Raw genomic sequence first — 27,503 nt, 5'->3', positions numbered from 1 at the left:
TTTCCCTATTCTTCGATGTTTTCAGTAAACCAAAAAGTACGCAAAATACACCATCTTCACGAAGAGTCAGTCTCACAGGATAAAGTCATTTAGTAACTCTTTATGGAAGAGCTAACATTAATGAAGTAAAACTCAGACTAAGAGTCATCTTTAGAGCAATGAAATGATCTCTGCTCTGCATAATGGACTCAAACCTTTACACAAGCCTATGGATATTAATAGAAAAAAGAAACACCATATTTTCTAATATATTTTAATTTCCCAGAGGACTTGATCTATTTTTAGACTTAATGTGTCTACTATAGTAGTATTATTTTTGTTCTTCATTATACCATTTTTATTTTTTATTTCTTTTGACCCATGTTGAGTTTCTGTTCTTACTTTTTTTTCTATAATATAGGGGCCTTTCATAGCAGCCTTATTTGGAAAAGGATTACCTGAAAGTGGTTTTGCATGACCTGGTTATATAGGTTTTTTTGCAAGCATACTTCTAAGGCAAATAATTTAATCTTACTTCTACATTTATTGTAAAATATGCATAATTATTAAATGTTAGGAGTAAGGTTGTAGCTGCATCTTGAGTAAACTTCAATTTTTTTAATCTTTCATTTTAATTAGTTTATAAAAATCTTTAATTAAACATTGTACTGCCATGCACAACTTGTTTTTGAAAATTTGAATTCAGTGCACCTTTTTCTTGCCTTCTTGGTTATGGTTACATATGTGTTTACCTATTTAAAACATTTTACAATACATCACATGTTATAGCCGAGGAACAGTTTGCTATTTTCTCATCTTTCACATCTTTCATCAGGAGAAGAAAAAGATGTGATGGTCAAATGGACTTTGCGTCATATACGCTAGTGAGAAGTACCTTGTGTAATGTAGGCAAATCACAAACTGATCATTGTAGCAAACACGTTTAATAAAATGAATTATGTTTCTAGGTTCCATGGTTCCTTTCTCCATGCGGATTTTACATGCTGAACTTCCTCAGTACCTAGGTAATCCTCAGGAATCACTTGACAGACTGCATAGTATGAAGATAATCTGCGCCAAGGTAACAGCTTCTGTATGCAGTAGCATTTCTTAATGTTTAAGAAATATATTTTAATGTCCTTATAAAGAACGTTGAGTTTCAACAATAACATTTTTTACTCCATCTTGATACAAATAAGGAACTCATTAATAGAAGTAATTAAGTGCCTCTTCCATGTTAGGATCTGTCCTTCTGTCCTCTGTGGTAGCTCTGACTAAAATGAGTAGAACAGTGGACAATGTAGTTCTCTTGCTTTTGTGCTTTTGCCAGACAAGACACAGAGGACAGTAAGCAGATGTGCAAGGGCAAGTAGGAGAGTTCTCTTCGCTCACTCAGCTGCGTCAAGCTAGCTCAAAATGCAGTTGTTAGTGGTCTTGATCCTTCAGAAATAGTCTGAATAGCTGGTTTCGGAAACAACAGTCATTTGGGAATGTAAATACAACCTGCTGAGTTTGTTTTGGGGTTTTTCTTTTATTTTGTCAAGTGCTATAATACAAAGTTATGGCCTAAATTATGGCATGGGGTTTGTTGGTGCTGAAATTGGAGTGATGGTGTTGTGAGCACTAACCTTATCCACTAAACCCAACACCCTGACTGTTAAGCATTCATCCTTAAATGTCTTTCACAGAAATCTTTCACAAGTGTTCTAATACGACATGGACTATGAATGTTATAACGTGGTAAACTCTAGAAGAAATGCAACATTTTTTTATCTGTGACACTTGAAAGTTCAAAACTGTGTATAAGATAAATACATGTGATTAATTTTTATTTTTAGTATTCCTTGGAAGTTTCCTATATTTATTCATGAAAATAACTTGGCTAACAGGGATTTGGTAATTGCCGATTGTATAGCTATAATGGCCTTATGTATATAAAATCAGCTTGCTTCTAGCACAGTAGTGACTAGGATAATCAAATGCTTACAGTAAAAAAAACAGTTCCTTGTATTATGAGGGAAAAAGAGTAAAGGTTTAGGTAATGAGGGATGAATGTGGCATTTGTTACAGAGTTGGAAAGAACTCATTTGGAAACAGTTGAGAGAGATACCCAATTTAGCCAAGAAGTGCTACTTTTTAGCACTTCGTGAATGCTGTTACCTGTTCATGACCATCTCGTCTAATAATATTACTGGCAGGCTGGTCTCTCCAGCCTTTTCTTTCATAAACAGTCCTCTTCAATTTGAAATTTTTTCTTCTAGGAAACACCATACTCCTCTGTTGCAGGATTTCATAGTGCTTCTACTGATATTTACCTACCCCAGTGTGCAGCAGATCAGCTGTTTCATATCTTGTTTTTATGCGATCTGGTATTAAGTACTGCATTGTCTCCCCTCAGCCACGAAGGTGCCACTAGATTCCAAAAACTCAACAGGGTTCTAAGTTCCTTTGTCTTGTAATGGAGAGAGAAAATTGTACGCATGTGAACGAGGAAGTGACTGCTGAGCAGGGCGTTCACCAGCTAACTGGTTAACCATCTGGCTAACTTTACTGAAATGGCCATATCTCAGTTACAGTGTGATCAGCCATGATTCTGCACAGAGTAAAAATGATAGGTCAATAGAGGAATGAAAGAAAAGGAAATCTAACTTGCCCGCTCTTCTTTACAAGACCTTTAAGTCATCTACAACCTTGAGATGGCTCTGCCTGCACTCTTTTCCCTGAAGTACATATCCTTAGAACATACCCATTGTACCAAGGAAGCTTTTAAGCTATAATACAAGATTTTGTTTGAACGTGAACTAGGCTGATTATTTGTTTAAATAAGGGAAACTTGATGTGCTGGAGAAGATGTAATAGACATAAAGGAGATTTACAGGTTTATATGTGTGTGTGTGTTTGTGTATATATATATTTCCTTGCCACTAAGTTCTTGAAGACAGATCTATTTACTCATGTTCTCACTCCATCAACTGCTAGTGGCCTAGGTCACTACACATTCTGTGTGATCCCTTGTGCCTTTGGGGAAAGCTTCTTTGAGGCTGGTGGTACGTCTTGCATTAGCTCTTCTGAGGAGTCCCCTGTTCTCTGCACTTGCTGTTGATTCAGAGATTGCCATCTCTTTCTCTCCGCCTTCCTGTGTCTGAGTTTGCAAAGTTTCTCCCTGGTTAGTGTGCTCAGTTGCAGTCAGAAAGAGAACGATCTCCCTTTGCTTCTGACAACTTCCACTGGAGCCAGGATACAGTAGCCAGGACAAGCCACTGTGTGTGCTGATGGATGCTCCTTTTTAAAGTACAGTACACAGAAAACTACAAACGAACAGATAAAACATACTATTCTTCTCAAGATAATATTTCAGAGCAGTTATTCTAGACATCTCATTGCAGATTACTTCATTTGTTTGCATTCAATTAAATACCTTGTCTTTTGGAGCAATTCAAAGACAACTGTAGAAACAGGAGTGTGAAAAAGGACAGCTTGTAAAGATAAATATTACTTTAAAAGATGGTTGTAAATTGGTGATAATTTAACCATTTGAAGTCAGAGTTGGCTGACAGAAAACAATGTTCAGATATTTGGTTTTGATTTTTTTATAGAACGCTATTAGTCTAATAATCTCGATCTCACCTGGAATGTTCAAGAATAACGTTCATAAAACTTATGAAAACCCATGACATAACCGAGAAGATAACATAAGGGATGTATACTCGTTAGTCTTAGTATTTGTATGTGACACTTGGGAACCATTTGGGCTATAATAGGATTAATTGGGGACCTCTCAACCAAAAGCCTCTAGTGTTCTACTTCTCTATTTTTAAAAGTGGAAAAATAATCTTTGGTCATCCATATTTACAGAAGGGCATATGAATAGTCATTATGTAAATGAGACGATCTTGGAGTCATAAAAGCTAGAAGAGAGAAAAGACCTATTAGCTCACCTCGTCTGCCTCTCTGCAACCCAAGGTTGTTTTCTAGTTTTTAATGAGCCAGCCTATGGAACTGAGGCCACATCCCCTGGGAGGCTATTCCAGGCTAATGATCATGCATTCTTATTACAAGAAAATCTGTCTTTCTATTTTGTTTCTCTTCCTGAATGTAATTGTGGGGGTTCTTCCTATCTGATACTTCCTTTTAACCTGCTAAATTCCCTTTTGCTTTTTGTTGTATGCATTCTGCAGACACTTGTCAACTTTGGTTTAGCCTTCGACTTAAAGATCTGACCATATTTAGTTTGTCACTGTTTTGGTAACTCGGTCTCTTCAGCTCCCATCTACTTACATATTTGTGGTACCCGAAGCAGGATTGGAGCTTGAGTGCAAAAACATAATTTTCATTGTCCCTGTATAGGCAATAATGTTTTTACCATTTCGAGTATTCCTGCAAATTGTAATCAAGATCTAGTTGGATATTTTACATCTCTGTCTATAGGTACAAAATTTGGCAAAGAAATAATCTGTAGTGCCAAATGCCTATGATAGCTCAGGGGAGGAATCCAGTGAAATTGTTACCGTGTGTTATTGCTGGTCTTCCCAACATGAATTGCCTCAAAGAGTTGTTGTCCTTATAAATCTGCTTTGAAATAAATGGTCTCCAAACAGCCAAGCAGTAAGAGTAACAATAGTAATTTAAATCACAAAAGGGTTTGTTCTTTTCAAGTATTCATTTAAAAACATAGGGATGATCACTTTAGCGCTCATAATGCTGAGGACATGCTAATAAACACTTACCTGGAGACCAGAATGTGAAAAGAATGTGAATCAGGCTTAAAGTAAACCCTTCCCTTGTTTGTGTCTAAGCTTCCCAGCTGACTGAGGAATGCTCCTGGAAATGCACACATCTCATAGTGTGGCATATTTCACTTTTTAACCCTAATCCTTCAAGTGGCAGAGCTGTATTGGGCTCTTCTACCAGGTGGGTGGACCAGTGACAAGTGGGTTAACAGTCTTGCTTCCTAAAAAAGCCTCTGCAAGTGTTACCTCTGCAAAACTTTTCAAAAATACTTTGTGCCATTTGTTGACCAGCCACTCCCTCTGTAGTTCCACCACTGTCTTCATGAATAGTTATGTTCCTACCTGGCCCTTGCGTGAACACTCTTCATATCTCCTGGTCTTCTGTTTTACTTCCAAAGTTATGAACTTTTCAGTCTTTTAGCTATTGATTAGTTTTAGTTTTTATTTTTATTCAAATTCCAGTTCTGGCTCAGTTACTGAGGTCACATAAGTGTTCTGTTTCTCATACATTACTTCAGTCTTAGCAGGTAATTGTTCTGACGGCTTGTTTGATGAGTTTGTAGAAATAATGATGGTCCTGCACCAGTCTGAGTACCCAGAAAGCCACAATTCCAGAAGCACCAAAAAATGTTATTTTGAGTAAGAAGCTAATACTGGTGAAAAGTTGTGGAAGAAGAAATAAAGTATTAAAAAGAGATATGTGAGAATAGGAAACTAGGAATGCAAATCATGGTGTGCATAGGTTAGTAGTTACAGTATACAGGCAATGGATAGGGAATGAAATGGAAGACTCAGTGAAGTAATACTAGCCAGTGAAACTAATGAGTGTGTATTTATATTCAAAGCAAGAAAAAACATAGGTCGTACGCAAAACATGTTTAAAGTAAATGGTAGAAGTATTCAATCATATTTCTCTTTATAATAGAAACAAGGATGTTTAGAGCTATCCCATGTGATACTGCTAGAATAAACAGTTCACCATCTATAGAAAAGTGGGGTGAGGGAATTTGCTAAAATTAAACCCAGATAGCTTACACTGAAGAACTATCTGAATCATTAATGTTATTATTAAACAATTCATGGAAAATGGGGAAATGCCCAAATACTGAAAAACTGTAGATGATGTTCCTATACTTAAGAAGGGCAAAAGGAGATAAACCTAGGGAATAAAACAATTAGCCTCAAATCAGCATCAAGTTCTGTTTTAATTATGTTGAGCTTGAGGTGATGGCTAGATATTCCCAAGTAATGTCACAGAATGTTAAATGTAATACTCTAATTGTATGCTAATATCTAATTCTTTCTTTTTTGGTGATGTTAGTGAGCACATTTTCAGAGAAATCCATTGGTTTTTTTTAAGCAAGACAGCACATGTCTTATTGATGAGGCACCTTGTTATGTTTAGACAATTTCAAGAGTAAGAACGTTGAGCCTTACTGAGAATGAGAAGTGATGACTAGATGTCTTCCAGGGTAAGAGAAAGATGATGGGTTTTAGAGTGGACAGAAAATAGATGATAGGTGGTTTTGGTTTGTGGGAGAGAAGAGGGTATTTTTCTTTGACAAAGTGCCTCATTATACACTAGGCAATTAAAACTGAAGTGTGGTGCTTTGCTTTCTAAGTGATTTCTAAATGGCTACACTGCTTTTGCAAGTGGGACTGAGAGTTAGTCTCGCAGGCATGCCACTGCTATCTCATAAACTGCCACCTATCAACTAAGCTGCAGCATCTACTGGTGTGTGCTTACAGCCTCTCAAAATCTGAGGTAAGGCAACATAGCCTAGCCCTCTGTGAATGAGGTTTACACTAAATCATATTACCTTGTATTTGTCATGGGCTAACAATTCTTATAGGGAAAATTACCCTGGCTCAGTTGGCATGTGGTAACTGCTATCATTTCATTGTGTGCTTCTCCTTGGTTTTAAGTTCCTTGTAGCTAAATTTATAACATCTAACTTCAAGCTTTCACTCTAGTCTGTGAAAAGAGCTTGGTATCGCGTAGGGCAATTTCTTGCACCTTAAGATGTCTAAAATAGGTGGCATGAACTGGCTTCCTGGAGGTACCGATAGCTCATCATTGGCTGTAGAAGGCACCAACACACTGTCTGAGGCCAGATTAATTCTACCTGTTTTTGCTTTGGGGGATTTCCTGTGTTGCTTTTAAGTGTTTGCTTACATAGCACTGAGCACAGTTGGAATACTTTGCTGGTATAGGAAAAAACAGTTACTTCTTATACTGACAGAAGCTGAGAGTTTTGTGTTCAGAAGCGCGCTGTCCCTGGAAGAGGCAGCACCTTGCATTTCCCTAATCGGCTAACCACAGCCGCTAATCAAAGAGCAAGTGTCCTTAATGCTTTTTTGAAGGAAATCTCAAGCATTGTTCTACAACGAAAGTTATAAATCTGTAACAGAAAAAATGGAGTGATCTGTGGGAATCGGAAAACAAATTTGGAGAAACTAATGGGATTTGAAAAAGGAAAGTTGACTTGCTTTTCAAATGGAACTTTGCATACATATTTTAGAAGTACTTAAAATACAAGCTTCATTAAGTATACATTTTCATTCTTCCAATAGTACAAAAAATGTTTCATTCACTCAACAATTTACATGATTTAAAATCTATAATAAATAAGAAGAAGCAATAAACCCCAAACTTTGAGAAGGAAATTGCAGTCAGAACTAAGAGGAATACTTCATTAAGATCAGAAGGATGAAACCAGCGCCCCTACTTAGGGTGGGGGAGTCAAGAGAAAGTGGCTTTCTATGAAAAATCAGTTTGACTTTCTTTGTGGTCATTAACATTCATCCTCTGGTGAAACATATTTCATGTTTTGCCTAACGAAATGCGTATGTCCCTAGAGTGTGCTGACATTTAGTGTTCTGTACATATAAACCTGAACTCTAACATCCTTCTACCATACAATGGCTTTCTTACTTTATGCAATTGATCTAGCTATGCTAACAATCAGTAATTTTGAACTGTACCTAGGTGAAGCATTCCTGCCTGAATCAGTTTACATATAAACTGTCAATTGTAGATAATTTGCATTAAATATGTAGTGCTGTTTAAACTCATGTTGGTTACTTTAAAAAATTTACTACAGATATTAGAAAATTTGGAACAAGGCTTAGCTGAAGATGGGAGTATGACTAACATTACACAGGAGAACAGACAAGGTAGGTATTCTTTAAACATTTCTTTCACAGGCAGTGTGTTTTTATCGCTTGCCTAAGTATGCCAGAAGTTTTAACAAGGCTGCCCCAGAGTTGTTAAAACAGTATTTTTGTAATCTCATTGCCTACTCAGCCTCTGAAATTATACACCTTGTACTTCTGTTTGCTAGAATTAATTTCACAGTTTTGCCCTTGATCAAACTGATGTACTAAATCACTTTTTTCCTAGTTAGAAGAAGCAAAGAACATGGCTGCCATCCTTTAGTAAGGAATATATAAGTGTATTGCTGTCACAGCTAGATGGATGTTTTATCTTAAGCCTTGGTTGACTGGCTCCTCTCAGTCCTCATGTCTGAAATCCACTAAATTTCTTAAGATCAAACTGCCATCATACAAGGGCTACACTGGCCTAGGATGCTGCTACATAGATGGCTGAGTCTCACTGTAGCTGCATGGTACTTACACTCCTGAAATACCTAAGTCACTTTTTAGAATAAGATATTAATCTACATTGGCATTTTCACGATTTTATATGCAATTACATTTTTTTCCTGTTCCTTCTATCTTAGTTGTTTAACTTCAGTAGTATAGGACACATTACTACATAAAGAAGGGTCATCAGGACAAACTAGTTGTTGAATTTATACTAATGAGATCATTTGAGTACACTTAAGAATTGGACAAGAGGTGACATTTTAGGATTATATGGATAATATGAAGCACTCATGGTGCCTAGCAATTTAAAAATATCATGCCAAGAAGACAAAACCTTTCAGCTTCAGCTAACAGTCTAAGGAATGTTACCAACTTCTTTATAGAATAACATTCACTTAGAGCCTGTGGGAAGTAGAAGTCTGCCTCTGAGATGGGAAGAGGCTGCGTAGAGTTGTTAGCAGAGTTAAACAGTTATTATTAACAATTGCCTAAAACAATGTCTATGTGGAAGGGTGCAGACCTGTCTGGACTCTTCTGCATGGACTTCAAATTGACAGGATGTATAGCATCTTTAATGTGTTACTGTATTTGACTTAATACTCCATCTGGATATGTCCTAAAAAAATGAACTCACAAGTGAGCAGCATATATCATAAAGGCATTTGCAAATGTAGTCAAATGAATACAGTTACTACTCTTCTCACAAGGGTTAGGAAAAAGAGAAATAATCTGATTTTGAAGAATTATCCATCGCACTCCAGGAGTTTCTGTTCTTCTCTCCTTGTATCTACCACTCTTCTTACCTCTGTTCTGCTTACTTTTCCCTGTTATCCCCTTTCTGCTGTCTTTTTTGTCCTTAATTATCCCCAAAAACCAAGGCACTGATTCCCCTTTAAGGTGCAAGGATTTTTTCCTGGCTGTGTCATAATCCAGTGTCCTGCAGTCTGCCTCACCCATGAGTTTCTGTCTCCTTGCTTTTCCTCTGCTGCTGCTTTAGAGCTGAGATGAGCTCAGGAGGAGGCATAGTTAGAACAGCAGCAGCTTGTAGTTACCAAGGGACAGGGCTGCTGAAAATTTTGAGAGACCTTCGTATGACTACTGTGCAGCCTGTAGGTTTAAAACTGCCAAAAAGCCCATGGGACTTTTGCAAAGACTGTTGACTGCTACTGTCTGTGGAGGTCAGCCAGGTCTGCTCCTGTACGTTTCTTCGCGGCATTTGGAGCTCCAGCACGCTGATAACGGCTTTGGTTTTTTTTCATGTGAGACTAGCAAAAGCAAACCTTATTAACTTCATGTGAAGACAGCCTTAATTCATTATGGGGATTATGCTTAGCCTGTAATTTTCTTATTGCTGATGTAAGAAGGTGCCACACCAATCGACTTATCATGTATATCTCCTCTAGTCTGGAGCAGAGCACCTCATTTGCCAGTTTTTCAACAGGCAGAGAGATTTAGCATTGCACCACTTGCCTGGTAATGCATTCTGTAAGATGCCAATTTTGCAACTTCTCAGTGCACAGAGCTCCTATTGAAATGAATGGCAGTGTGGAGTACAGAATCCTTGATAAATAACGAGGAAAAACAAGTGCTGAGTGGAAGCGTGGCTGTGTGTACCTGCAGAGTGGGTTTCTGGCATCTCGGTAACATACAATGATCTGCTGTTGGGTTTTTGATTTTGTTTACTGCTTTGCAGATTTTCTCTAACCTCTTTCTGCCAGTGCTAAGAAGCCTGCGTTTCCAGACGGCTGTGGAATTTCCAAATCAGGTTCCTGTTCAGATTATAGCACAGACTGAAAATATCTGGTGGTTCTGCTTCGCCTCAACCATGTCTGAGGCTATTCGATTTAACAGGAAACTTAGATGCGTCCACTGCAGGAATCAACATCAAATTGGTCACCCAAGTTGTAAAAAGCTGAATGTGGTTACCAAACTATAAAGACACGCAAAAAGGAGAGATTAACAAAAGTGAAATAATAAAGGAGAGTTATTAAATTATGTCCATGTTTTCAGACACCTGTAAAGAAAGAAAAACAGAAATGTAGCATAAAATATTTGCTCATGGTTTACAGCATCCTTTCTATTAATAGCAATAGGGATATGTGGTCAAGGAATTTCTAAAACAAAAGCTGGGACTAATGAATGATTTTAAGGTACAGTGGAAGAAATACTGGGTTCAGTCATGGGCCCCACATTATGCCCCTCTTTTGACAAAGATAATTTGGGATATTCATGGGTTGGGTTTTTTTGGTTTGTTGTTGGGGAGGATTGAAGGAGTTTTTAGGAAGGGGAGTAGACATTTCACCAAGCTCTCTTCTTATTTGTAATGGCATTTATGTGTGCTGAAAGAATTATCTATGTGACCTGCCATGCTTTCATCAGAGACTACATTATTGATACAAATGAGTGGTCTCAGTTATCACAATCTCATTGAAACAGTCTCTTCTCCCTTCCCTCCCCCGCCTTCAAATCATTACAGTGACCTTGACAGCTGATTGACTGAGATACATTTATTTTCCAAATGTACTAAATTAATACTCCTAATGTTTATTTTTGAGGATTAGAGGAATATTTCTAGCATTGATCTATGGTATAGTAACACAAGAGGAAATAAGGATCTGTGTGAACCATTCTCTTACAGCATCAGGAGTCTGTCTGCAAAGCAAGGCAGAAATCTGCTGCTGCAGCTTTTAATGCCTGCAGGCTCCAGGAGCATGGGGAAAGCAGACAGGCTTGGCAGATTTTTTCCAGCAGATCTCTAAGCCAGAGGCAAGCACAAACAGTCCCAGACTCAGACAGTTCTCACCCTGCATGTTTTGGCTCTGAAATGACATTTTTAGCGATGTTTGATTTTTTAATTTAGCACATTTAATGCTGTAGATTACATGTTTTTAAACTGATGCTTATTATCACTTGAATCTTTTCAGGCACCTTTTGTTCTGATATTGGAAAATGCGTGGCTTCTTTTGGTGTTTAATATTTGGCCTGAGCTCAAAGCTGAGCAGCTCTCTATTGCTCTGCGTTGTTGCATCATGTATAGTACCCAGAGCCGCTTGAGCAATTCCCTCGGAGAGATGCAGAATATTCTCTCTGATGGTGCAGCATGGCCGAGAATTAAAAATTCTAGGCTAAAACCCAGAGGTGTTAACGGGGGGGATCTTTCAAAATGGTAATGCATAAGACCAATAATTGATGGCAAGAAAGAACCTCTAATTTATTTGTGCAAATTCACAAGCTGCTCTTATTTTGCAGCCTCTGTTCAGCTGTGGAGGTCACGTCTGGGCCGGGTGATGTACTCCATGGCAAACTGTCTGCTAATGATGAAGGTACGTGGGTGGCAGCAACTGCAGAGGTACCGTATATTCCAGAATAGCATGTCAGAGAAAGTGCAAGAGAATTACTGGTGCATAGGTAAGGGAAGACTACCTGACTGTACATGAAGATTTTGCTTAGTGAAGAATTAATTAGACTTAATAGTCTTATTTAATAGATAACTATTTGCAGTAATGTTCTTTGGGAACGTATCTGTACTTATTTCTCCCCAAATCATCCTAGAGAACATGCAATAACAATACAGGATTTGCATTTTTAAATTGAATTTTTCAAACACTTAACTAAATGCTGTAATTAAAAGCAATTATGTGCTCTGTCTTTTTCAAACTGTGCACTAGAAATGTTGCTCTGTTTGTGAAGATTAATAATACTCTAGCCTTTGTATATGATGAAGATCCAGAACATCTAAATACATCCTCCCTTGTCAGCCTATCTCAATTGTAAGATAATCTTCTTTCAAGTTTAAATACTCACCAGAGGGTAGGGGCAGAAGAGAAAGAATAAAAGCAGAAGTAACTAACTTCCATTGTTGGGTTTTTTCCCCCTTGACTCCTCTTACTTTTTTAACCAATCCCTACTCCATTTGGTGCAACACTCCTAGCTTCTCCTTGTATTCGGGAAGTAGAAATAAAACTTCTGCCATTCACCTCATGGTCAGGGAAACTGGGATATTGCCATTCTTGCAGCAAACTGCTGTTATCCTGAGCTTAACTGTACTTCACAAATCAATTAGCGGCAACAGCCCTGGAGCAGAGCTGTCAGCAGTATAATCTTCACAGGCCAAGATTTGCACTCCTTGCTCCCTGCTCTTTGATTGCCCAAGGTCATGCCAAACCTGACACTCTGATGTTTACTAAGGTACTTCCCAAACGGGGCTCCATTTTTAGTATTACAATACCTCAAAAAGCATGGATTTTTTAGATAAGATCCAGTTATCCAAATACTGCTTTACATGAAATGGAATATCCTTTGTATGATAATTAGGGAAAACAGAAATTGGTATTCTTAATGATATTGCAATCAAAACAGTCCTGTCTTGAATAGAAATAATTCTCCATTAGACCATGAGGTATTTTTAAGAATTAGTAAGCGTTTGTTTTTTGAAGGAAGTACTTGACATAGGTTCATTTTTTAAGTAACTTTTTCCAAAACAAAGTGGAGAAAAGCATGAGTTGCCATCCCAAAATAGAATTTATAAATAAGAAGGTACTAGTAATATATATTTTTTTAAGAAGTTCACTTTACTTTTGGCCGTGAATTGTTTTTAATGCTTTCAGTATTTTTCTTCTCATGTACACACAAATCCACATGCATGCACAGTTCTCACCTTTCTTCTGGTTTGGTTCTGTTAGTGCTATTTTCTTCTAGTAATATGTTGTGGTTTAAACCCAGCCAGCAGCTAAGCCCCACACAGTCACTTGCTCACTCCCCCTTGGTGGGGTGCGGGAGAGAATGGGAAGAGTAAAAGTGAGAAAACTCATGGGTTGAGATAAAGACAGTTATAGGTAAAGCAAAATCCGCGCACGCAAGCAAAGAAAAACGAGGAATCCATTCACCACTCCCCATGGGCAGGCAGGTGTTCAGCCATCTCCAGGAAAGCAGGGCTCCATCACAAGTAACGGTTACTTGGGAAGACAAACGCCATCACTCCAAAATGTCCCCCTCTTCCTTATTCTTCCCCACAGCTTTATATACTGAGCATGATGTCATATGGTCTGGAATATCCCTTTGGTCAGTTGGGGTCAGCTGTCCCAGCTGTGTCCCCTCCCAACTCCTTGTGCACACCCAGCCTGCTCGCTGGTGGGTTGGGGTGAGGAGCAGAAAAGGCCTTGCCTCTGTGTAAGCACTGCTCAGCAATAGCGAAAACCTCCCTGTGTTATCAACACTGTTTTCAGCACAAACCCAAAACATGGCCCCATACTACCTGCTATGAAGAAAATTAACTCTATCCCAGCGAAAACCAGCACATAATAGAAATATATTTGTGAATACCGTTTATCACCTTTTAGGAAATGGTACTTCAAAAATACTGCAGCTCAGACATTTCTTAAGACCAATTGTATTTCAGGCCTGTCTCACAGCTGTTACGTTAGAAATTTATGGTTCCACAATAACATCCAGGTTACCTGCAACTGCATGCTAATGCATAATTACTTCCATCTGAAATTTGCATTTCAGTGCATGGGCTATGGAGTAGTTGTAAGTCTCAGAAAAATCCCTATATGGAGTAGTAGAAAGGTTTTTAGAAAGGTTTTAAGAAAGGTTTTTCATAGTCATGTTGCAGTTAAAATCAGAATAATACATGAAGTTAATTTTTCCACCATGTGACAGATCCTCTGCAAGAGAATTGTATTGGCTATTTATAAATTTAATATTTTTAAGACCATTCTAACATGCACAATTCTATAATAATCTTCTCCACCTTCTAGAGTATTCAGGATGAAACTATTTACTCAAATAATTTTTAAGCATGCTTTTGTTAGTTCTGCCATGAACGATTATATTAATTGAACAAAGTTCCACTTTTTTTGCTGTTGTGTAATGCACTTTAAAAACTGCATTTGTTTTTATTCAAGTATTTCAAGCGTATGTAATTTAAAAAAAAAAAACAGACTGATTTCGTTCTCCAAGTCTGTGCCATCTATTGCCATCTAGTGAACATTTACAGTAGTGCAGTGTGGTCGTATTTGATCCACAAGTACTACTAGATGAATGGAATAGCTTGTGCTGTTAGTAGATTAGTAATAATCATTTATTAAAGTAAAACTATGTGACATCAGTATAAAAAGGAAACACTGATTATCTTACTTTTACTAATCTCTTTCTTTGGCCAAAAAACTTCAGTAGTATTTAACAGAGAACAGTCTTGTCAGAATTGACTCTTGAAAATAGAAGATAATATTTTGATTAGATGTTGGGCCTATAACTATTTCAATGTACTTCAGTTATCCTCAACTCTAATTAGGTTTATTTCGTGTCATATCCCTTCTGCATTACTTAGCTGACTCAAGGAATTCTGTTTATATAGCACAATGATTTTTGTCTTTTTAAATATGGCCTCATTAGTTTCATAGCTAAACATCTCATTAAATTATGGAGATGGAGTGGTATATTGTTCTGGAGGTAGTGAGTGAGGTGCAAAGAAGTGATTCACCCAGACTGGTGCAGGAAACCTATAGTGGAACAGGAAATTAATCACAAGTCTCCTTCACCCTGGGACTATCTTTCCTAGATACTGAATTCTGCCTGCTGTGTCCCTTTATCTGTGTGACTGATGATACAGTTCGGTAGCACTTTAAGGCAGTCTTGCTAAACCTTTTTTTCTTGTTCATCCTCTTTTCTTTGCACAACCTTCTTAAATGTATTTCAGCTTCCTTCTGTGCTCCACTATTAGACTTAACCAAGTGACAAAAACAAAGAAATGGTGGATCTCAGTCATATCAACCGGATCAGCTTTTCCTGTTTCATGTGAACAAGGGGCAACTTAAGGGAGGAGGTGGAAATACAGCAGGAAGGGAAGGGGAGAACATGTAACATGTGTCACTGTAGACTTCCATTTTCAAGAACTGTGAGCTTAAGTCACTGTGACAGCCAACCCTGAATAGAGCAGCATGAAGGAATATTAATTTAAAATGCAACTGATGATGCACATTGCTTCAACAATCTAACTGCAAAACTTCTCTCATTTTACTAAATCACCACGGAAGTGTCTTGAAAACTTTTTAAGTTCTTTTTGTCTGAGCTAAAATCGCTTTTGACATTATTTTATCAGACTTTTACCCCTCTGAGGAATAAACACTTAAGTACTTTCCACATATATTATAAATGCACTCTAATTAAACGCACATTTTGCACTTTTTAGATTTTTCAGTGTTGTCTTAGCTTTTGTAGAACTTGCCTGTTGTAAAAACAAAAGCATTAGAATTGATTTTAATTTGGGTCTAATACAATTAAAACTGTACAAAGGAGGAGGTAACAGCTTGTACTAATGACGCAAGGGACTGATGCCTAAGGACTCTGATTCCTCTATGATTTAAAGAACGACTGCATGAATCATTGTGTCTTTTGCCTAACTGCTGCAGTACTGCTCTTTGGATTCGTAACACTGTGAATCTGCTTTCATAACCCTTCCACAAGTGCACTAGACAGAGAGGAAGGATAAGTTATTCCTGTCCTCTCTTCACAAAATACAGTATTTATGAACTATCCACTTTGTGTAACTAAAGCTGATTTTCAGTCAGCTTTTTTAGTCAGCTTTTTTAGTCTCAGCATTCTGCACATCATGGTAATTTATGCTTATATCTTAATATCTCATAATTAATATTTTAAGTACTTAAGGTGGTGGTGAGGGAAACATGAAAATGTATAATGCAGTGACCATGAAGGGAAATACAGTTATACTGCAGTGCATCAAAGGAAAACCAGACCCCACTTACCGTTTTTCTGCAAGTAGATCCAATAGCTTACTAGAACTATTTTGGATGAATATATTTAATGTTAGCTCCAAATTGTCATAGTAAAAGAGATACTGAATTATAAAACAATAGGCCAACTCTCGTTCATATCCTGAACTGTGTAACTTCAGTCCTTCTTTTGGGATTTTTTATGATGGTGTGGAAATCTGAAACCTCACAATCTTTAGAAATTAAAGACCATAACAATACATCAGCCCCACCTTTAAGTCTTAAGATCACAAGCTGATCACTGTATTTTTTTACTGGTGGTACCTAATATGTCTTACTTCTCACAACCATGACTTCTGTCAACCAAGACACAACCAAGACTTCGCTCCTCTGGGACGGTGTCAATTTATCATTCTCACAGACAATTTTTCTTATACCATGTCACATTAGCAAAGCTGGGAATGAAAACAAAGTCTTCAGTAAATGAAAGCAAATCTCATCTATTTAACAATATGCTCCTTCAGAAGGAACTGTCAGGTAAGATGCTTTTATAACTTACCATGGAATAGTATCATTCTGTGTCACATGTAACGTACTCGAGAAATCTACTACTGCTTCCATGACACTATGGGGGGAATAGTAAATGCATATAAAACTCACTGTGGAATCCTGGAGTAACTGCAAAATGATGTTCTCTTTAGAAGTGAGCCTGGATATTGTGATAATACGTTACGGTCTCATCCTGGGACTATCCTTGCCTATGCTTAGGAGTGGCTTTGGCCATATATAACTTAGTCTCTTGTCATCTCCTGGAAGAAATGGGTCCCATTCCTGTGATAGGTACTGCAAGGCATGGGGTAGATAAGCATAGATGCTACGTGCTGTGCCATCATATGGAAACAGGGTGCCATATGCACAAACATAGTGCGTAGACTGTTAATGTTTCATCTCTACTCTCGCATTTTTGGAGGTGTGAATGTTTACGTACTCTAGTTACAACATATATGGGGATGTACAGTCACTTGATAGTGAATGCAAAAGGGGAGGAGGGTTTGTTTGCGTAACTAGGCCAAGTCCATGAAGCCCCCGCAGAGTGGGCCTCCAAGATGTTACTTGGCTGCTTGTTCCCACCAAGGCTGGCTACTACCTGCCCTAGGGAGCCTGTGGTGGTATAATTGTGCCAACAGTGCCCCCTCGTGCAGGTGCTTCTGGCTGAGGCTTTTCTGTAGTCAAATCATGCTAAGCTGTAAACTAAGCTGACGGCAGCACTTTTCTACCAGTTTAACTGCATGATCTCCTGGGAGTTGTTTCTGCATCAGTTTGGGGACATGACTGTAGAGCCTCCATCCCTCATGATTGTGCTACACATCTTTGTTGTGTAGCCTAAGTCTTAGAGTGTGCATGAGACAGTGCTGGGTAAGGGGCAGCTTTAGGACCACAGAATGGAAGACATTCAGCACAAAAGCGAGAATTTGATACAATAAAATTATTTCTCCAGTGAGCACATTTTATGCTTAAAGGGATAAATTTTACAGTCATAGACAATCCTTCAGATTTTATAAATGACACTTTTGCAGGTATTAATAGCTAATAGAAACATGGCTGGGGCTCCTCTAAGGAGCCAGTTCAGAGGGTCCCTGTTCCAAGTTTTTTATGCCTACCTAACACAGTGGGACACCATGATCAATGAAGTCCTTTATTGAGAGCTGTTACAGTGAAAACTGAGTTTTTCGTAATTCATAGTTTTACAAAAAAATTTGGTAGCATAAATTTCATCACATTTGAGTTCTGAATGCTAAGTAAATCAGTACTTAAATAAATATATTTTTGTGTATATGGCTTGTTGTCTTTGCTCTGAACTCTTTCCATGACCAACAATAAGCATGAACATGGCATGGCACACTAGAATTGGAATTAGGTCTAAATTTTAATGGTTAACTGTTCAGAATTAATCATAATACCCACAATCTACAAGTTGTTTGCAAAACAAAGGTCCTGCAGAGTGTCCCCTGGGCTGTTTAAGTCAGCCTGTACTATTATAGGACATGTAATTTCTCTCACATACAGATCAGACCCGAAAGATATCTCTTGATTTTTTTGTGTGTGTGAAACGGTTAGTATGTTCCAAATGGTGACCTGGTGCAAGGTCAAGTAGGGTCAATCCTTTTAAGTGCGACCTCAGGAAAATAAATTCATTATACCTGGGGCACATTGCCTCCTCAGACTAAGCAGCAGATGAAGAAAAAGTACCTTTACCAATAGCTGTGATCACATTAGGGACAAGTGAAATGAGTACTGTAATTTGACCAAGAAAAATGGTAGGATAGAGAGTATCCCAAGATGTCTGTGCAGTTTTGAAAAATTATTCTTTGATGTCTTTTGCTTCCTAACACCCACTACAAATTTTTGTAGTAAGTTGAAGGGCAGGACTGTCAGGAAGCTCCAAATTAGTACAGCACAGAGAGTCTTCTGTCTGTGCATATGCCTGGCTTTTATAAGCAAATGCAGGCTTTCTCTGCCTCTGCTATGGATTGCTCCAAAAAGCTATGGGTGAGGCTAGTGCAGCCCTGTGCCCTGTGAAGGTACCCACTATGTGTCTTACAGTCAGCATAAAGACGTGCAGAGTTTCTCAATCATATATGCCTGCCAAAGACCACATAGCCAGGCTCTAAAAGTCATTTACTGCCCAGATCTTCGAATTACTGCAGTTTAACCATGAAATAGCTGGACTGCAGTAACCAGTCACATGGGCATTTCCTTCCCGTGGGAAATGGGACCGTGATTTTGTTAATCCTCTGTCACTGGTCATTACCTGGGGGTGCATTACCTGCACTGCATCTTGAGCAGGCAGATCGCAGAGTTGCCACTTGCCAGCACGGTCTTTGTGCAGGCGTGGGTGTCATTTGCAAAGCTTCCTGGAGTTCAGAACCAGCCCATCCCTCACTGAGTTCTAGCCCAAATCAGTTTTCTGTTTAGATTACCTGCTCATTTCCTTTTGCACAGTATGGTGGAAGGGGACAAGGGTTTGGGTGGAGGGATAGAAAACGTCTTGTTTCACTTGGCAGTAGTGCTAGTTTGTCATCTGAAAATGTGCATGAATTGCAGTTTCTGTAACATTATATTTTTCACAAGTTAAGAGCATGTGCACAAGCAGGTCCCAAAGCTTTGGAACATAGTTTGTTAAACCATGTGTATTATAGATATATTTGAAACATGAGTTTCAAGTTCTCAAGTATATATACCCCAGTCACACAGAACGCTTTTGGCTTTTGTCCTAAAACATGGTCTAAGCTGAGGAGTAAATTTTCAGATTTTTTGTTCTTGGCATTTAGCTACAAACAGAATATGATCAAGTTGGGTAAAAAAAAAAAGGAAAATCCCCTATGTTTGCAGTTCCAGTATAAGTGGAAAAGACCAATATAGTCAGCTACTAGTGCCTGCAGTGACAGGTAGAAATTCTGTCCCACTGAGAAGTTGCAATTACTTTAATTCTGTTTGATTATGTCTTTAAAATGAAGGCAACATAAAGGCTGAAGAATGCTGAGCTTATATCTATCTGGTCATGTGCTTTTTACCCCTTAGGACTATGTGCTTGCTGTAGATGCTTATCACAGCGTCATCAAATATTACCCACAGCAGGAGCCTCAGCTGTTGAGTGGAATTGGAAGGATTTTCCTTCAGGTATGCATTTTATTCTAAATCTGCTAGGTAATATTACTGTTGACATCTATGTAGTGAGTAATTGTTGCATTTAAAACTATAAGGCATGTATCAAATTGTGGTCAAAATAAAAAAAACTTCTACCATGTGATACTAAATAGAATTAGGAAATATAAAGCACCTATAATATTAAAAGTACCTACATGTGCATTAGCAAACAAAGAACATGCTGTAGAAACTTACACTAATAATGGAATCAAAGAGCAACATTTCTGCTTTCCCTCAAACTAATGGTAAAGCTCCTGTTGACTTCAGTGAGTCAGAATTTCACTAAAAATCTCATTTCTCACTGCCTGAAATTTCATGCAGCTCTCAGTCATGCTGTATAACTGCCATCTTCATCTAGAAAAAATTTGAGTTTTCTTCTTTTGTCCGGGTTATATCCCTGAGAAGACAGGGGAGGGCACATTAAAAGAAAAAACAGGACTGCACAAGTATAATGAATTTCCATGTAGCTATGTACTTACCATAATAAGTAAAAAATGATGTAAGTACAGTAGTAATCTTTTGTTTATCAGAAAATTATGCATCTAAATAATTAGTATATTTTTGTTTTAATTTTTTGTATCTCACAATTTCTTTGGAGTCCTTTCATATTTCTGAAACTGGTATTTCAAACTTTTTATCTACTTCCTTTTGCTATTTATTATAAAGCTAATTTTGAGTCATCGAGTATTTACAAACAATCTTATTTGTGGCATTCATGTTATAAAATTATATTGAAATGGAATAATTTACTCTTGTTAAGTAATGAAATCGTTACTGTTGTTTGCTTAAAATCATAGAATGTAATTCAGACTCAGTTATGGATTTTCAGTTCTCAGCAGGGACATGTTTTCACAGTGTGGTAGGCATGTTTGTCTTTAAAAGTCTCTGATTTAAAGTAGATGTCAGTCACTATAGAGCAATTTTATGATACTGGCTGTGTGCATTAATTATTACTTAAATAGGTAACCTAGTAATTATGCATATTAAAGAATGGTACAGTAAATATGCATAATACCATTGGAAATACAAGTTATTAATAGTTCTGATCTTACTGGGAAAACAACTGGGTACATTAGTGTCAGCAAGCTATTGCCTTGCTGACAGGAGTGTCCACCCCGGTGTCACACTCTCCAGTCTGTTAGTAGCTTGGTTTGCTATAGAAAAATTTTCACTCTCGGGAGGAAAGTGTCTCCCAACTTTGGAAAGAGTTACGTCCACCCAACTCGAAAAACGGTGTTCGCAGGCTCTGTACAGAGTCATTTGAAGTCATTGGCCTCCGCGATGTTGGCTGCGACAACAAGCCTTTAGTATGTAATGGTTTTACTGTCAGAACTGGACATAGCAAAAGGGAGTATGAGGAGCCCTTGATGTTTTCATGTGATCCTAGATAGTAGTTAATAAAAAGCATCACTTCTAAACAAATGTTTTCTTCTAGCACCTCAAGGAGATAAATTTTTATTGTTTGGCACGTTGTCTTTTTTTGTGACAAAATATTCAGCTCTGTCTGGAAGGTACTGTTACAATAGATGCAAGATTTTGAGGTATTAAGAGAAGTAATCGGTGTGTAGGTAAATAAACCCAAGAAGTTCAAATCAAAGAGAGAGAAATGTGTTGCAGGGCTGGACACCATAATTTTGGTAAGACCACTGCGCAGTATTGTGTGCTCGGTTGAGAAGGCACTCTGTGAAAAAAATAAACCTCTTGCAGGTAAAATGGGAAAGCAATTTTCTAGTATTCAGATGTCACAGGTAGTGATTCCCAAATAACCTCAGACTGTTCTCTTAACTTAACAACATTATCCAAGAGAGCCACAAGGGAGCCAGATTTTAGCTGCTTATCAGTCACAGATACTGTTTGACAATAGATATCGCATATATAAAACAAAGCAATAATGTAGAATGACATGTAAGTCTGGGAGTTAAATAGAAAAAAAGGTAACCTTTTTCAACCGGTAAAACCTTACCTTGTGTGTGATTTATTTATTTTTCTTAATTAAATTGAGCTTACTAGTTGTAAGACACACCATGTCGTCTTTATCTTCGCTTGCAGTGGGGTGTAAAGAGGCCTAGGTCCGATGTACGGCCTTTAGCTGTTGCCTTAATGTAAGTGGGAAATGAGGATGAGAGAAATGGAGAATGCAGGAAAAAACAGAGGCTATTGCAGAGAAATTTTCAGAAGCACTGTAATTCTGGCAGCAGTCACCTGATCCGTAAAACAGAAATTCACATGAAACGGGGAAACAGTGAATACATTTTAGTCTCTAGGATATTATTGTGTGTTGCTAATAGACTCTGCTTGCTGGCTGACCTATCCCAAGTTGTCATTTAAGTAACTACATTAAAGAATTTAGAAAGTGGAAAGCTGCCTGACCTTACCCTCTGCAATAGATTGCTGCAAAACAGAGTTAAAAGCAATAAATAAATCCTAGGAGAACTTAAGAAAAACAATCTTGGTTTCCAGACAAACAACAAACGTAAGCGCATAGTAAATTGGAGGCTCCTTGTTAGAGTATATGATTATTTGAGGTTAACAGAGAAATTTTAATTTTTATTTGAAGTGCTGATTATTATTAGATACTGAAGTCATGTTTTCTGAACTAAGTTAAATAAAATTAAGTAATGAAGACCACTTTAAATATTTAACATTTTAATGACTACTTAAAACTAATTATTTCTTTTAAATGTTCTGCCAGAAAAAATATATAAATTGTTTCCTCTTAGTTGGAAAAATGGGAATTAAAAGTTTGGCATGTTTGTTGAGAAGATACAAGGTGCTGCTAAGAAATGAGAACTCTTCATGATCACAAATAAGGAGTGATTAATCTTAAAGCATATTAGATTTTAACTCATCAAGCTCCCAGTGGAGCAAACTGGTAGTTTGCTTTAGAAATGGATTATTCTCATGGTTAGGGGCTTCCTTCTAACTTCCAGGCTAAAAATACTCGAGGATGGATTCATTTAACACTTGGGCCAGCATTATCCTTTAGTTAAAAGTAACTATTTTCTTGGTGATTTACACCTTTATTTATGGAAAGAAATTATATCTTTTGTCATTGTAACTGAATATAGATGTTTTTAGAATGAATAATATTTGTTTTGTTTGAGTCCAGTTATGTAACATCTGGGAGAAATGCATCTGTTTAATTAGCTAGAGTATTAATGGGTATTTCATAAATGCTTTGGTAGATGGACAGTTGCATCTTTGAGTGCAACTGGATCATCCCGTAAATGTAAAGAGTAATAATTTCTTTATGTTGTCAAGGGAGAGGTCTTGTGGTTAGGGGCAAAGCAGTACCAGTCAGACATCTGATGTTAGCAGCGCTTTGGATACTGCCACTGTGATACTCCCATAAGCAAATTGGGAAGAAATCTAGATGAAACCTTAAAATAGATGTTTGCTATGTCTGAAAAGTCTACTGGGAAAGTCATTCACTGAAAGACTTGATGAAAAGATGATCTTTTCCACAAGGATCCCTTTAGGGTTTGTGGTGTTCTTATTTTTCAGTTAGGTGCTTGTACGATGAAATTAGAAACATACTTGTAAAAAAGCTGGGAGTGGTACAGACACTGTGAAGGGCAGGATCAGAATTCAAATAATCTTGACAAGCTGAGAAACTGAAATGTTAAACTGGCTGTGATTCAAACAGCAAAGGCAAAATTCTACCAAAGACATGTAATACACATATAATACACAATACACATAATACACAAAGACAACAGTACACAAGTACAAAAAAAAAACCTAATGAGATACTGTTCTGTAGAAAGGAATTAGGCTAAGGGTAAGCAAACTACACATAGGTAAACAAATCGGACTTCCAAAATACTGTAGCATAAAAGCAAACTTAATATTCACATTTGAAACATAAAGTAATTCTTCCGTTCTCACTGCTAGTGAGAGATCAGTTGGAGATCAGCGGGCACTCAAGGAGGATGTTCAGAGAAGAACAGCAAGAATGGTCAGAGAATCCAGAAAGCATTATCTATGAGAAGGGGGTGAACACTGATTTGCTTGAAAATTTATTCTAATTCTAGAAGAAGAAACAAAGGAGAAAGTGCAATGCAAATTGTCAAGTATGTAAAAGGCTGTTAAAAAGAGGAGTTGTACTATTCCCCCCACCACTGTGGATAGGACAAACAGCTGGGGTAAAACATGGAGCAAGATAGACTTAGAGTGTATTTTGTAATACTACAGGTGTGTAAGAATTCTGGAATAAGTTTCCTCGGAAGGCTTTGTAATATTCACCATCTGAGAGCTTTAAGGTGACTTCAACACATTTGTCACAAACATTTTTGGTAATGTTGGTCCTGTTCTTGAACAAACAGGTGATCTCTTGAGGGCTCCTGAATCTCCCCACCTGAGGGCTGCCTGGTTTCCATGGCTTTATGCTCCTGAACTGGTTTAGTTTTACTCCTTTTGATAGATTTATTTTACCCAGTACTAAGTTTTCTTCTCCTTCCATCTCTCCAGCCCAAAATTATTGTGAAACCTTACCAAAAGTATGAGTGTGAAATGCTTCTTGAAACCCTTCTATGAAACGCACATTGCTAACTGATTTACCAAAGGGGCCTTCTTCAAAGACTTTTTTTTTCATCTTAAATAGCAATGTACGTGACATATCCTTAGGTGAAATACCCCTTCCTTTCTAGGAATCTCCATCCCCGTGTGTGTGTCCCCAAAATCTGTTCCTTTCTATGCCGGCTTTCAAATCCCTCATTCCATCAGCCTGCAACAATCCATGCACCAGTATTTTTCAATCTGCAAGTGGACTGTCTCCCTGATACCATCAGTGACCCATCACATTGGGGTTGTTTTCTGACATGTTTCGGTCTCATGCACTGAAGTCATCCTGTGGTCCCTGGCTATGACCCATAAGCTGTGGGTTAACCAAGTATGGGTCCTACGCTAGCTACCCAGGCTACTGTATTCCCGTTCTCCTGCCTATTGACAGCTTCTGCCTGTGGGCAGTGTCCCTTTTCACCTCCTGCAGACTAATGCCCAGCCTCACGGGAAGTCATTCTAACCTTTTCTCATTTTCAGCTAATTTTATAAACTCTGGAGTCAGTGCCAACAGAAGAGCCAAATGAGGAGCTGAGGCACCCCTGCCATACAGTCCATGAATGCTCCACAACCTACAGCTGAGAAACACTGCCCTAGATAAAACTGCGCACGCTTTTGGGGTTCTTTTCAGAATCTTAACATGGCTCTTCAAATAACTTCGTTTGATAACAGATGTTACCCTGTCAGTTTGATGCCGAACAACTAGATAATGGACTTTGATATGTTTTCGTGTTCTTATCCTTTGTAAAAGATTTAATCAGGCTGTATCTCTTTTCTTATTGTGGTAACTTTCTTATGATTTTACTGTCTAGATTGGAGACATAAAAACTGCAGAAAAATATTTTCAAGACGTTGAGAAACTGACTCAGAGATTGGATGGACTACAGACCCAAATTATGGTTTTAATGAACAGGTACATAATTTAATAGTTAAATGAAACTTTAAAATAGAGTTTTGCAAAGTATGCATTGTGAGTATTAAACTACCCTTGAGACAATCCCATTCTCTTTCTCTCTTTTATGTAACTACTTCTGTTGTAAGTGAGACTGAATGGCACACAGACCCAGGAGATCTGTATTACTTGGTACAGTCATGTTATCCTGGATTCAAATTGTGATCCTTCAGTTGATTTTACAAAGCTTTTTCTCATTCTTCCAGGCATTGCATATATTCACTCTGCTTTTTCAATACACATTTGCATAAATAACTCTTAGGAGAGGAGGAGCTGTTTTGGGCCCTTAGCCTACAACCAGATCTGCTAATAAAGTTGCTGCCTGGCAGTTTCAAAGAATGCTGGAATACATTGTTGTAAATCGAGCTGCATGATGGGGGACAGAGTTTGTAATGGTTAGCACATTGGTTTAATATATTTTGAAAACACTGTTCAAAAGTGCTCTGAAAATTATATAGCATGGCTAATTTCATGAAGAGAAATAATTCCAGGAAGAGAGTATCTGCTTCTAAATTAATAAAAACACAATGAAGGTTGTTGCTTTGGTAGGCAGAATATATAATAGCCAAATGATCCAAGTTGTCATTCCATTTGTCTGTAAATCAGTGTCTCCTTGCTGGCTGTAATTACACTGTGAAGAGCAAATGTCAGAAACTCCCACATCTGTAACAGAAAAAATAAAAAATGGTGTCCATTCTTTTTAAAATATATTGTCACCTTGGGTGTTTGAGGAGAACTCATTCATATGTCACTTACTTTCTAGAGCATTTCTCCACCTTGGTCAGAATAATTTTGCAGAAGCTCATCGATTTTTCACAGAAATTTTAAGGATCGACTCATCAAATGCTGTGGTAAATCTCCAAATTGCTACATTTAAAACGAACACCTAAATTATTCTCGTAATGCTTCGTGAGTGGATTTAATTAGTGCCCAGAGTATGCTCAGAGCTTTATAGAAAAATTGAATGTTGCATGTGTGCCAAAGGGTTTTTAGTATACATAAGGATAAGATACAAAACAGGGTGGGAAATGGAGAACCAGTCTATATGAAGGGCATGAATACCTAGGCATGCATGTAGAAAACATTCCGAAACATTATGTTTTACGGGATCTTCACAAAAGCACTTGGTTTTGCATTCGCTGTTTTTAGTGTAGACATGCATGTCGGAAAAAAAAATGGCAGCTGCCAGTGTGTATAAGATTAACTTGATTTCATACAACATTGAAGGGATGTTGTAATTTTAAACATGACATTTTTAACACATTGCATATCAGAGCCTTGAATTCCCATCACAAGAGAAGATCAAAGAAGAGCTGTTTATTTACTTTTGGGTTTTGTATGTTTGGCAGCTTTCAGTGCGTGATCATGCAAGTGTTCCTAAGAAGTGAACCAGTTTACCCCCGGCAGCCTGATCCAAGGCCGTCTAAAGATTGAGGGGACTGAGTTTAAGAAGCACATGAACTGCATCATTTTGCAGGCTGTAAAATAGTACATACTATAAATCACAGTAGGGTTTCTTGAAGGGAGAGAAAAAGAAATTTTTTAAAAGTCTGTGTTCTTCCTTTATCTGCAGCTTTCAGAAGGTCTGAAAGTTTCTGCTGCTAAACATGTTATATGACTTTGTACTGTTGGAATCTTTCGGTAACTCATAAAGCCTGTTCTGTGTGGAAAAGAAAATGGGACCTGACTTGATCATTTATGATGTCTTTAGATTGCCCTATCTGCTGAATTTACTTGAAGTCAGTTGTAGATGCCTTTGTGATAAGATAATTTTTTCCTGTTGCTTATGTGGATCTTCTATATGTAAGCCAGAGAAAAAAACACTTCTGAAGATATAGTGAAGTCATTTAAAAAAACCTGAAAAAGACAGCATGCAGAGGCTCATGTAGTTTCTGAAATATTTTTCAACTGACTTTCAAAATTAACTGACTAATGTCCTGTACTATTTATACTTCGTTTTAGACTGTCTTTTAGAGTTTCAGCTCTTAGAAATCAGCAGGTCCTACTGGCACAGGATAAATCTTGAGAATAACAAGAAAAAAAGGGTTGAATTGTATGATTGATAATGTATCTTTGTTACTTGCGCGTGTGCACACACACGTGATTCTTAGCACATAGTAAACGATAGAGAGAGAGAGAGACTTATTTCTTTATGATATATTTTTCTCTAGGCTAATAACAATGCTGCTGTCTGTCTTCTTTATCTGGGAAAACTGAAGGATTCTCTCCGGC

The 27,503-nt window shown here is 37.7% G+C and overlaps 1 protein-coding gene across 1 annotated transcript in view; it reads left to right on the top strand.

The window, feature by feature from the left end:
- The window catches only part of TRAPPC12 (trafficking protein particle complex 12), a gene marked incomplete at its 5' end in the record, with an annotated part of 39,040 nt that overhangs the window by 11,342 nt on the left and 195 nt on the right, over positions 1-27,503 (top strand). Inside the window, 7 exon segments of the mRNA XM_010285114.1 lie at positions 948-1,060; positions 7,814-7,886; positions 11,568-11,641; positions 19,634-19,732; positions 25,132-25,232; positions 26,035-26,122; positions 27,443-27,503. The exon segment at positions 27,443-27,503 is cut by the window's right edge and continues 11 nt beyond it. Of these exon segments, the coding sequence (XP_010283416.1) occupies positions 948-1,060; positions 7,814-7,886; positions 11,568-11,641; positions 19,634-19,732; positions 25,132-25,232; positions 26,035-26,122; positions 27,443-27,503 (609 nt within the window).

The sequence above is a fragment of the Phaethon lepturus genome, unplaced genomic scaffold (genome assembly GCF_000687285.1).
Source record: "Phaethon lepturus isolate BGI_N335 unplaced genomic scaffold, ASM68728v1 scaffold38834, whole genome shotgun sequence".
Lineage (NCBI taxonomy): Eukaryota > Metazoa > Chordata > Aves > Phaethontiformes > Phaethontidae > Phaethon > Phaethon lepturus.
The sequence above is the reverse complement of the archived record's forward strand: the minus strand, read 5'-3'. Positions and strand labels throughout refer to the sequence as shown.